Source organism: Ranitomeya variabilis, chromosome 1 (assembly GCF_051348905.1).
Source record: "Ranitomeya variabilis isolate aRanVar5 chromosome 1, aRanVar5.hap1, whole genome shotgun sequence".
Taxonomy (NCBI): domain Eukaryota; kingdom Metazoa; phylum Chordata; class Amphibia; order Anura; family Dendrobatidae; genus Ranitomeya; species Ranitomeya variabilis.
In genome coordinates this window covers 45921586-45934525 of record NC_135232.1, presented here as the reverse complement: position 1 = coordinate 45934525, position 12940 = coordinate 45921586, and the positions used below count along the sequence as shown (strand labels likewise).

At 43.3% G+C, this 12940-nt stretch overlaps 1 protein-coding gene across 2 annotated transcripts in view; it reads left to right on the top strand.

Moving 5' to 3' along the window:
• Positions 1-9426: 9426 nt before the first annotated feature.
• MAPK4 (mitogen-activated protein kinase 4) overlaps positions 9427-12940 on the top strand; it is a 179201-nt gene continuing 175687 nt past the window's right edge. Inside the window, exon 1 of one of the 2 annotated variants that reach the window (XM_077282990.1) lies at positions 9427-9618. Coding sequence is in view for 1 of the 2 variants with exons in the window: in XM_077282998.1 (XP_077139113.1) it covers positions 9508-9618 (111 nt within the window). In the remaining variant the exon portion in view is untranslated. The remainder of the gene's footprint in view (positions 9619-12940) is intronic. The other variant, XM_077282998.1, reaches the window with a different exon arrangement.

Sequence of the window (12940 nt, the reverse complement as noted above, 5' to 3'; positions counted from 1 at the left end):
AAGAAAAATGTTTGCACCAGCAGGTACTGGAACGTTATATAACACACTGTCCCTTCTGCAGCAGCACTTTTCCCTACACTGTGTCCGGGTACAATAAACCCAAGGTGGCATCACTGGGTCTCATAGAGACCTGATGAAGCTATGTGGCCAGCCAATCACAGTAATGGCAGTAGCCAAAATGGCTCTGACATTACCGGCAAGGCAATGCCTGCATGTTTAGTGGCTGAAAAGTAAGCGCCAAAAATGCGGGGCGGTGATTCGAGCATGGCGTCCGAGTACTCGGTACTTGATAGAGTACTGAGTTTCTCGAGCATCAGGATGCTCTATCGAGTACCGAGTACGCTCGTCCACCAGTGATCCCAAACAAACCTTGTATTTCACCATTTGAAGGCACAATAAGTGCAATATTACCTCTCTATTCAACTCGGAGATTGCATACAGCCATTATACACTCATATACGAGCTCTATCGAAAATGTACTTGAATTCACCTCTACTCAGTGATGCCTCTTGGCAGCGCCAATTCAGATCACCCGGCATGATGCCACTGTCCCTGGAAACACATGGCTTTAGCAAAGTTGGGCAATGTCCACCTCTTCCCTTTACATGGCATATATTCAGGACTACAAATGATGCAAGTCCACAGACTTCAAGGCAGAGAGGATGGGCATTTACAATAGTTCCCCGACAGTCCATATCCTGTGATACCCCTTACCATGAATACTGGCACATCATCAGCTGGAGTAATCAATATCCACAGACACTTTAATAAAAAATAGTCTGTCCTGGTAATAGGATCCTATACATATACACTGGCAGAAAAAGAGTTAAATACTGCGTAATAATAAATGGATAAAATCCAGCCTTACCCTGTGCCAGCGCTGTACAGAAATACTGCAAAGCAATTTGGCAGAGCCAAAAAAAAAATAAATAAAGATCCAGTAATCGCTTAATGAATTGTGACTTGGTCCAGAGATAAATCTTTGGAAGGTGATATTATAGAGCAAAGCACGGGACGAGCACGATGCATTTACTATAGAAATATTTACTTTATATTCTTACAGTATATACAGTACATTTACGTGTAAGTTAAGAAGATGAACCGGACCGGGGATACTTTTCTTGTGCCGGTTCCGGAACTGTCGGGACTGTCACCATTGTTGCACGGGGGGAGAGCTTTCTGGCCCCGACCGACCTTTATACTTGTCAGCAGGAGGACATAAAAAGGGCTGCGCATGGGAGAAAGGCAGGAGTTCTGACAGGAAGACTGAGCGCACAGCAGAGTGAGGTGCAGGCCTTGATAGCGGAGCATCTTGTAAGCGTAGGCCCCCCTAGTGCAACCACTGTGTGTCCACTGCTCGCCGACATCAGACAGCTTCCCTCATGACATCCCCCGTGCAAGGAGGTGACTCACACATGAGACGAGTGACTGCTGCGTGCGTGCGGCCTAGCCTTGTACACCGGTCCTGATCCAGAACATACCGACTCCTGTCCCACTTGCACTGCGGAGCAGAGCTACACTCCGGTGATACCGTATAAAGAACTGAGATCAGTACGAGAAAACCGCTTGTACGGGAACCCGCCTAAGATCGCAAAGACTCTCTGCATCAAGGAACCGGACATTGGTCTGTTCATCTGTTCAGAACAACCCTGAGACATCACGTGCCGCTATCGTTGGAACCCGAGAAGCTGCAATCAAGAAGCCCACAGACTGGTAAGTTGTACTCTGCTTTTCCCTTTTTGTACATTCTCCTAACACCTGTTTACCCCGTTCTTGCCTCCAGTTCCCATAACGTTATATCCTTTGCCCCCCATACCCCTGTTCTCCCTGCGTGGAGTTTACATCTGATAATAAATTTGTTAACTCTTTATCTGCCTCCTGTCCGTGAAGACATCCCGATCCCTGCAATTCTGCACAACCTCCCAAAGTTTACTGGAAGGAATACTATGCTGTGGAGCTGGACTGAACGGGTCAGGGGGATGAGGAGGATGCATCCTATGACCCCTGCTCTGGACGCGGAGGTTGCCATGATGGCTTTAGATGTGAGTAAGGGACACACTGTCACGTTAGGCATGAACGCGTTATAAGAATTCCGGAGTCTTCTTATTCATGAGTCTCCAGACAAGTTTCTACGACAGTGGAGCCCTCGTACCCCACAGAGGAGGGTCATCCAACAGCTAGGCAGAGTGGCTCAAGCCCAAGAAACCTCCAGCAGTGAGAAAACCCTGGGGAAGGTAATTGCTCCAGCTTCAATCAATCGAGTGCTGCCACAGGACAAACAGTGCTAATGTGGCACCCCAGGAGTTCGGGTAATACAGTAGTGCTGCCTTCCTCTCAGGCAGGGTAGTGCTATGCCTGGAGACAAGAGAGATCCCTTTGGCAGGTAATCTCACACACAGCACCTTCTGAATCCAGGCCAGAAGGGGGAGCTCAAAACCCGGTTTTAGGGCAGCTTCACTGAATAAGAATCCTGGTCTGGAGGAGGAGTCGGACAGTTGGTCCCAGGAGACCAGTGAGAGCAGTTGAGTCTGGAGCAGACAGGAAAGGAGCAGAGGAGAGATTGAGGGCTCAAGGAGGCAACGATTAGGCCCCTAAGAGCCAGAGAGCAGAAACCGGGCACCGGGAGCCCAAGGTTGTGGATAGCTGTAAGGTCCACAGTAGAGCCGGATGGCAAAGGATTATAAGTATATTGCCCATACCATACCTGAGGCACAGCAGCAGATAGAGCCTGTAGTCACCGTGTCAGAGACCGCCAAGAGTACAGCTCAAGATGCCTGCTGTGCAGGTTCTGTCACAGGACAGAAGAGAGAAAGGAGTAATTTGCCAGCAAACCACAGGTAGCGAGGTACGAGAAACCCAGCGCATAGTGGAAGGCTCCCAACCTGACCTGCCAAGGGGGTTTTCCGCTTGTTTCTGGGCTGCCTGGACTACTTCTGGACCTGTTGCTGGTACCCTGCTACCACCAGTAAACCAGGTAAAGACTGCAACAAGCCCTCTGTTATTTACCGGCAACACATCATCCCTGCCATATACCTTGGGAGCCTTGGGGAACCCGCTTCACCTGTGGGAAGCGTCACCATCCAGCCACCATACCATCACCACAGAGGACCCCTTTAAGTGGCGTTGGACCCTACTGACCGAGAACCACAGGTGGCGCCACGAAAATAGACTTTCACAATACCCCTTAAAAAACCGTTCCCCTTTAATTGAGTTCCAGGGCCACGGACCGGGTTGCAGCCACCGTGACATCCCCTTTAAGATCGACCGGACCCAGTACCGAGTATCCCCATTGCCCTGGTGGGCGACTCACTTATCCTGCCCATCCGGGCCTGTACCCCTCTAGAAGGAGTCAAAGTTCAGATTGAGCCTGCCAACATTATCTATCTATCTATCTATCTATCTATCTATCTATCTATCTATCTATCTATCTATCTATCTATCTATCTATCTGTCTATCTGTCTGTCTATCTGTCTGTCTGTCTATTATCTACAGGTCCTTCTCAAAAAATTAGCATATAGTGTAAAATTTCATTATTTACCATAATGTAATGATTACAATTAAACTTTCATATATTATAGATTCATTATCCACCAACTGAAATTTGTCAGGTCTTTTATTGTTTTAATACTGATGATTTTGGCATACAACTCCTGATAACCCAAAAAACCTGTCTCAATAAATTAGCATATTTCACCCGTCCAATCAAATAAAAGTGTTTTTTAATAACAAACAAAAAAACCATCAAATAATAATGTTCAGTTATGCACTCAATACTTGGTCGGGAATCCTTTGGCAGAAATGACTGCTTCAATGCGGCGTGGCATGGAGGCAATCAGCCTGTGACACTGCTGAGATGTTATGGAGGCCCAGGATGCTTCAATAGCGGCCTTAAGCTCATCCAGAGTGTTGGGTCTTGCGTCTCTCAACTTTCTCTTCACAATATCCCACAGATTCTCTATGGGGTTCAGGTCAGGAGAGTTGGCAGGCCAATTGAGCACAGTAATACCATGGTCAGTAAACCATTTACCAGTGGTTTTGGCACTGTGAGCAGGTGCCAGGTCGTGCTGAAAAATGAAATCTTCATCTCCATAAAGCATTTCAGCATTTCCCCAGGTCAAGCCACTTTTGAACCATAAACAGCGGCAGAAGCGCCTGACCTGGGCTACAGAGAAGCAGCACTGGACTGTTGCTAAGTGGTCCCAAGTACTTTTTTCTGATGAAAGCAAATTTTGCATGTCATTCGGAAATCAAGGTGCCAGAGTCTGGAGGAAGACTGGGGAGAAGGAAATGCCAAAATGCCTGAAGTCCAGTGTCAAGTACCCACAGTCAGTGATGGTGTGGGGTGCCATGTCAGCTGCTGGTGTTGGTCCACTGTGTTTCATCAAGGGCAGGGTCAATGCAGCTAGCTATCAGGAGATTTTGGAGCACTTCATGCTTCCATCGGCTGAAATGCTTTATGGAGATGAAGATTTCATTTTTCAGCACGACCTGGCACCTGCTCACAGTGCCAAAACCACTGGTAAATGGTTTACTGACCATGGTATTACTGTGCTCAATTGGCCTGCCAACTCTCCTGACCTGAACCCCATAGAGAATCTGTGGGATATTGTGAAGAGAAAGTTGAGAGACGCAAGACCCAACACTCTGGATGAGCTTAAGGCCGCTATTGAAGCATCCTGGGCCTCCATAACATCTCAGCAGTGTCACAGGCTGATTGCCTCCATGCCACGCCGCATTGAAGCAGTCATTTCTGCCAAAGGATTCCCGACCAAGTATTGAGTGCATAACTGAACATTATTATTTGATGGTTTTTTTGTTTGTTATTAAAAAACACTTTTATTTGATTGGACGGGTGAAATATGCTAATTTATTGAGACAGGTTTTTTGGGTTATCAGGAGTTGTAGGCCAAAATCATCAGTATTAAAACAATAAAAGACCTGACAAATTTCAGTTGGTGGATAATGAATCTATAATATATGAAAGTTTAATTGTAATCATTACATTATGGTAAATAATGAAATTTTACACTATTTGCTAATTTTTTGAGAAGGACCTGTATGTCTCTCTGTCTATTATCTATCTATTATCTATCTATGTAAAAAGAACACACAACAGCACTTTGTGAGGGCCAAGATATGCAGAAACACTGGAAACATTAAATCCAAGCTGTATTTTTACACAGTAAGATATACTTACAAAAAGTATGGGTCGCATCATATCCCTTTCCTTTCCTTTCCTATTGAATATAACACTCTTGGGATAAAACACCTGCAATAATGGACAAACATGTCTCTCTCAGTTATAAGCCTACAATTTCAAAGGGCAATTATAATTGGTTAAAATCACATGCGCTATGATTCTTTTATCTATCTATTCTCCATCTATTATCTACAGGTGCTTCTCACAAAATTAGATTATTATCAAAAAGTTAATTCATTTCAGTTCTTCAATACAAAAAGTGAAGCTCATATATTATATAGAGTCATTACACACAGAGTGATCTATTTCACGTGTTTATTTCTGTTAATGTTGATGACTATGGCTTACAGCCAATGAAATCCCCAAAGTCATTATCTCAGTAAATTAGAATACTTTAAAACACCAGCTTGAAAAATGATTTTAAACTCCGTAATGTTCACCTACTGAAATGTATGTTCAGTAAATGCACTCAGTACTTGGTCGGGCTCCTTTTGCATCAATTACTGCATCAGTGCAGTGTGGCATGGAGGCGATCAGCCTGTGGCACTGCTGAGGGGTTATGGAGGCCCAGGTTGCTTTGATAGCAACCTTCACCTTGTCTGCATTGTTGGATCTGGTGTCTCTCATCTTCCTCTTGACAATACTCAATAGATTCTCTATGGGGTTAAGGTCAGGCGAGTTTGCTGCCAATCAAGCACAGTGATACTGTTGTTTGTAAACCAGGTATTGGTACTTTGGGCAGTGTGGACAGGGGACAAGTCCTGCTGGAGAATGACATTTCCATCTCCAAAAAGCTTGTCGGCAGAGGGAAGCATGAAGTGCTCTAAAATTTCCTGGTAGACTGCTGCGTTGACTTTGGTCTTGATAAAACCCAGTGGACCTACACCAGCAGATGACATGGCTCCCCCCAAACCATCACTGATTGTGGAGACTTCACACTAGACCTCCAGCAGCTTGGATTGTGGCCTCTCCACTCTTCCTCCAGACGCCGGGACCTTGATTTCCAAATGAAATGCAAAATTTACTTTCATCTGAAAACAACACCTTGGACCACTGAGCAACAGTCCAGTTCTTTTTCTCCTTGGCCCAGGTAAGACGCTTCTGGAGCTGTCTATTGGTCATGAGTGGCTGATACAAGGAATGTGACACTTGTAGCCCATGTCCTGGATACGTCTGTGTGTGGTGGCTCTTGAAGCAATGACTCCCGCAGCAGTCCACTCCTTGTGAATCTCCCCCAAATTTTGGAATGGCCTTTTCTTAACAATCCTTTCAAGGCTGCGGTTATCCCGGTTGCTTGTGCACCTTTTTCTACCACACTTTTTCCTTCCAATCAACTTTCCATTAATATGCTTGTATACAACACTCTGTGAACAGCCGGCTTCTTTAGCAATGACCTTTTGTGGCTTCCCCTCCTTGTGGAGTGTGTCAAGGACTGCCTTCTGGACACTGTCAAGTCAGCAGTCTTCCCCATGATTGTGGAGCCTACAGAAACAGACTAAGGGACCTTTATAAACACTTAGGACGCCTTTCCAGGTGTTTTTTGTTAATTATTCTAATTTACTGAGATAATGACTCTTGGGTTTTCATTGGCTGTAAGTCATAATCATTAACATTAACAGAAATGTTATGGACTGGTGATTTAGGAGCGACATGCGACTAGCTCTGAGCAGGTGGTAACTATACTGACCGCAGTTCCTGATCTTAACACAACACTAGAAGTAGCCGTGGGATGTTCCTGTCTCTCCCTAGACACCTCGTCACAGCCTAAGAGCTAACTACCCCTAAAGGTAGAAACAGGAAAGCTATCTTGCCTCAGAGAAAATCCCCAAAGGATAGGACAGCCCCCCACAAATAATGACTGTGAGTGGAGAGGGAAATGACATACATAGAATGAAACAAGATGTAGCAAAGGAGGCCACTTCTAGCTAGATAGATACTACAGGTAAGAACACTGTGCGGTCAGTAATAAAAACTAGAAAAAGTCCACCACAGAGAATGCAAAAATCTCCACACCTGACTAAAGGTGTGGAGGGCAAAATCTGCTGCCCAGAGCTTCCAGCTTAGCTGAATAGATCCATACTGATAAGCTGGACAAATGAGCAAAACATAGAATGTGCTGAACAATAAGTCCACAACAAGTGGACTGCAAAAGGACAAGCAAGGACTTATCTTTGCTGAACAGGTCAGAGTGTCAGGGAAATCCAAAAGAGCCATGACCAAGCAGGAACAATTGACAACTGGCATTGATTGAGGGATAAGGCCAGACTAAAATAGCCGAGCCAGAAAGGTGATCAGTGGAAGCAGCTGCTGATGCTAAATCCAAGCAGCAGCCATACACTCAAAACCACCGGAGGGAGCCCAAGAGCAGAACTCACAAAAGTGCTACTTACAACCACCGGAGGGAGCCCAAGAGCGGAATTCACAACACAGAAATAAACACGTGAAATAGATCACTCTGTTTGCAATGACTCCATATATGCATTTCACTTTTTGTATTGAAGAACTGAAATAAATTAACTATCTGATGATATTCTAATTTTGTGAAAAGCACCTTTATCTATCTATCTATCTATCTATCTATCTATCTATCTAAAATAGTGGAACAGCACATTAAATAAAGCACATCGGGTGCAGGGCCTTCCATGCAAGGAATCCCTTCCTTGCCAAATAATATAGAAATAGAAAAACCAGGCGGCACTCCAATACTTATCAAAAAGATCAGCTGGACTTTAATAGCCCTGGTGGTGTGGTGACATTTCGGTTTCAATTAAGTTTCTCAAGCAGTGTTTAGGGTATACAAGCAAGTATATGAAGGGCTGTCATAACTAGATATTGTTAACATATTTAGTATAAAATGTAGTGTTCATACATGATAAAAAATATTTCAATGGTGCGTATTCCTGTGATTAGTCATTAAAAAGTGACAGTGCAATAAAGGGCAAAAGATTTTATAAACAATACATCATATAAAAATATTGATACATTTAATTAGCATATAATTGATCCATGTGTTACATAAATGAAGGTTCTTATAAATTGGCCAATTCATGTGTGCCCTCAACAGTTCCCTGATGGGCACCTGCTCTAATACTTATCGAACATGCCGCTCCCGGGCGATAAGCCGACATTATAAATGGGCAGGTAGGAACTAGCACTAATTAAAAGCACCCAATTTATGCGCTAAGAACCTTAATTTTTATAAGTACATATTGTTTAGGAATAATGCAATTCAGATCTCATATATTCAGTGTTTGCCCTTACAGAGTCCTGCTGTGTGCTCTCTTTTGGTATATCAATCATTATCTATCATCTATTATCTATTATCTATTTATTATCTATTATCTATTTATTATCTATCTATTATCGATTATATATTTATTATCTATCTATCATCTATTACCTATCTATTAGTTATCTATTTATTATCTATTATATATTTATTATCCATCTATCATCTATTATCTATTCATTATCTATATATCATCTATCTATTATCTATCTATCTATTCTCTATATATCATCTATTATCTATCTTTTATTCATAATTCTACTGACATGAAGAATATAGTTATCTTTATACCATGCCATCTTAAATGCGCAAAATAGGAAGACTGAACAAAAAAATGGTGACATTGTGGACTTTTTAAGGGATTTTTTTCTATTTTTCATTACATGGCCAGTGCAATGATCCCATTAGGAAATACAACTCGTCCTGCAAAAAAAAACAACGAGCCCTGATAATGTCAATGTAAACAAATCAGGTAGGAAAGTCGGAGGGGGGGGGGAGGGGGAGGTAAAAAATGAATGTAAATGAGATTACAAAAATGTTTTTGGTAGGAATGGAGTTATAAAGAAGAAAACTCAGAATGGGCAATTCTTTACGTCTCATATGGCTAGGAAATGGGGGTATAACTGGTAGGACACATAAAGGGTTAACTCTGTAGGGTAAAATTGTCCTGCATTGAGAAATTGCTCTAATAATTAAATGCACACATAATAATAATAATAATAGTAATAATAATAGTAATAAGCACATCATTGCTCTTCTTCTTACTGATGTGTTATAATTGTGCAGCCTTAGAACGACATTGTCCCTCGCTGTGTATCACTGGTAATGATGACTGGCAATGAGGCCCCCGCTGGGCACCCAGGTGGCACAGGGCAGGTGATTGGCAGCCAGCAGTGATGTCACTGCACTGGCGCTCCCCCTGCTGGACGTGCCTGTGAATGACAGCAGCAGGGAGGCTGACAGCAGCAGGGAGGCTGACTCCAGTGTGTCCTGGGAGAGCTCGGAGCAGCTGATCAGATGCAGGGTCGGGGCCGGGAGCCGGGATGCATCGTATGGCTGCTGCTGCTGCTGCTGCCTAAAGGACAAAGCATGGAGGAAGAGGAGGGAGCAGCCGGAGCTGGCACAATGGTGAGTGCTGTGTGATGCTCTGCAGCCATTCTCTGCCCTCCAGTGCAATCATCTGCGGATACACAAAGAAGAGTAGCACAGCAGGCTCGTCTGCAGTTATTGTCCGCCCGGATCTGTCTGTAGGGACCGCAGGAGCCCCTCCATAGGGACCGGCCATTCACCTGCACCAGGGACCCCCCATAGGTAGGTGGGCAGCGGAGATCACCCAGTGTAGGGAAAGTGCCCCCCGGAAAATGGCTGCAAGGAAAGTTCAGGCACTGCTGTAGGGACTACAAGTCTCAGGCTGCTGTTGACTGCCAGGGCATGCTGGCATTTGTAGTCTCCCAGTCCCATCTCATTGGTAGAGTTGCCCCTTTCTTATTTCTAGGGGTCAGTGATCATGTTACCTGTCTTTAGGTCAATTTACCATAAGGCGACGTTCACACCAGGAGCTTTCTGGTGAGTTTTTGATGTTGCAGATTTTCTGCACCCATTAACTAAAATAGGTTACTTGCATTTTTTCCAAAATACACAGCGTAAAAAAAATCACCAAAAACTCATTGTGGGAAGAACATAGAGCCTGAGCGTGAGTCTCCATTCATCATGGGCTACAACCAGAAGCCAAATAATCTGGCACCAAACTGAGAGAGGAACCTGGAGCAAAGAGAAGAATGTATCCTCTCTGGTAACCTCAGATTCTGTCTGTTTAATTATCTATCTATTTATATATTATCTATCTATCTATCTTTTATCTATCTATCTATCTATCTATCTATCTATCTATCTTCTATCTATCTATCTATTATCTATCTATCTACTATCTATCTATCATCTATCTATTATCTACACTGTGTTCCAAATTATTATGCAAATAATATTTCCTCCTATTTTCTCTAAATTTCCTATCTGAATTGCAGTCATTGTTATTTTCCAGTCATCTACTATTCTAGTATAATTGCAATCTTTTGGAACAAACTGCCTATGAAAGCAGTATATTTTCTAAAAAAAATAAACACTCAAAATGCATGTTCCCAATTATTATGCACAGCAGAGTTTTCAACCTTTTTTTTTTATTTTGAACAAAAAAATGGTGAATTGTGAGGTTATAAGCATTATCAGCTGATTACAAAATGAAATCAAACAGTTTTCAAGAGAAAACTTTATTCTAGGTGATGTTACATTTGTACGTAGGACCCCTTGTTCGAAAGAAGCTTCTGAACTCTCTCGTCCATTGAATTTGTCAGTTTTTGGATGGTTTCTGCTCCAATTGTTTTGCATGTGGACAGAATCCCCTCCCAGAGCTGTTGCTTAGATGTGAACTGCCTCCCGCCATCATAGACACTCCTTTTGATGATGCTCCAGAGGTTCTCAATGGGGTTGAGGTCAGGGGAAGATGGTGGCCACACCATAAGTTTGTCCTCTTTTATGCCCATAGCAGCCAGAGATGCAGATGTTTTTTTGCAGCATGAGACGGTGCATTATCATGCATGAAAATGATCTTGCTGCGGAAAGCACGGTTCTTCCTCTTGAACCATGGCAGGAAGTGTTTTTAGAAACTCCACATAGATTATGGAGTTCATCTTTACCCCTTCAGGGATCATAAAGGGGCCGACAATCTCTCTCCCCATGATTCCAGCCCAAAACATTACTCCACCTCCTCCTTGTTGGCGCCTTAGCCATGTTTTCATGGGGTGTCCATCAACCAGCCATCCTCCACTCCATCCATCTGGACCATCGAGCGTTGCACGGCACTCATCGGTGAACAAAACAGTTTGGAAGTCAGTCTTCATGTATGGAGCCGTTTCTGCTTGTGTGCAGTGGATAGAGGTGGTCGACAGGATGGCTTACGCACAGCTGCAAACCTCTGAAGGACCCTGCATCTTGTTGTTCTGGGGGCGTTGGAGGCACCAGCAGCTTCAGAAACTTGTCTGCTGCTATGACCAGGCATTTTTGCAGCTGCTCTTTTAACCTTACGCAATTGCCTGTTGGAAAGATTCCTCAATTTTTCCTTATCAGCACGCACACGTGTGTGCTGGGAATCAGCTACATACTTCTTGATTGTGCGATGATCACCATGAAGTGTCTTGGCAATGTTGATTGTAGTCATGCCTTGACCTAAATACTCCACAATTTGTTGCTTCTCAGCAGCCTACACATCCTTTTTCTTTCCCATTTTGGCAAAAAATGTAGGCTGCTTAATAATGTGGAACAGCCTTCTTAAGTAGTCTTGCCTTTATTTGGACACACCTGCCAAACTAATGTGCACAGGTATCTGCAATTGCTTTCAGTGATATAAAGAGCCCTGACACACATCACCATCAATGAGTTTAAATGACTAACAGAAAAATTCTAACCTTATCACTAGTGTTGAGCATTCCGATACCGCAAGTATCGGGTATCGGCCGATACTTGCGGGTATCGGAATTCCGATACCGAGATCCGATACTTTTGTGGTATCGGGAATCGGTATCGGGATTAATATCAATGTGTAAAAGAAAGAATTAAAATAAAAAATAGGGATATACTCACCTCTCCGACGCAGCCTGGACTTTACCGCCGTAACCGGGAGCCGTTGTACCTAAAAATGCGCGCTTGAAGGGCCTTAGATGACGTCACGGCGTTCTGATTGGTCCGTAGCGGTCGCGTGACCGCTACGCGACCAATCACAAAGCAGTGACGTCACCTAAGGTCTTTCAAGCGTGCATTTTTAGGTACAACGGCTCCCGGTTACGGCGGTAAAGTCCAGGCTGCGTCGGAGAGGTGAGTATATCCCTATTTTTTATTTTAATTCTTTCTTTTACACATTGATATGGATCCCAGGGCCTGAAGGAGAGTTTCCTCTCCTTCAGACCCTGAGAACCATACAAGATACCGTCCGATACTTGGTGTCCCATTGACTTGTATGGGTATCGGGTATCGGTATCAGATTAGATCCGATACTTTGCCGGTATCGGCCGATACTTTCCGATACCGATACTTTCAAGTATCGGACGGTATCGCTCAACACTACTTATCACTGATAAACTCTTTGTGCATAATAATTTGGAACACAGTGTATATATCTATCTATTATTTATCTATTATCTATCTATCATATATCTATCTATCATCTATCTATCATTTATCTATCTATCTATTATTTATCTATCTATTATCGATCTATTATCTACCTATCTATTATCTATTATCTATCTATTATCTATCTATTATCTATTATCTATCTATTATCTATCTATCTATTTACTATCTATCTATTTATCTCTCTCTTTAAAGGGAATCTGTCAGTAGGATAAACCCTCCTGAGCCATCTATATGATCATGTAGGTCATAAGGAGCTGAATAA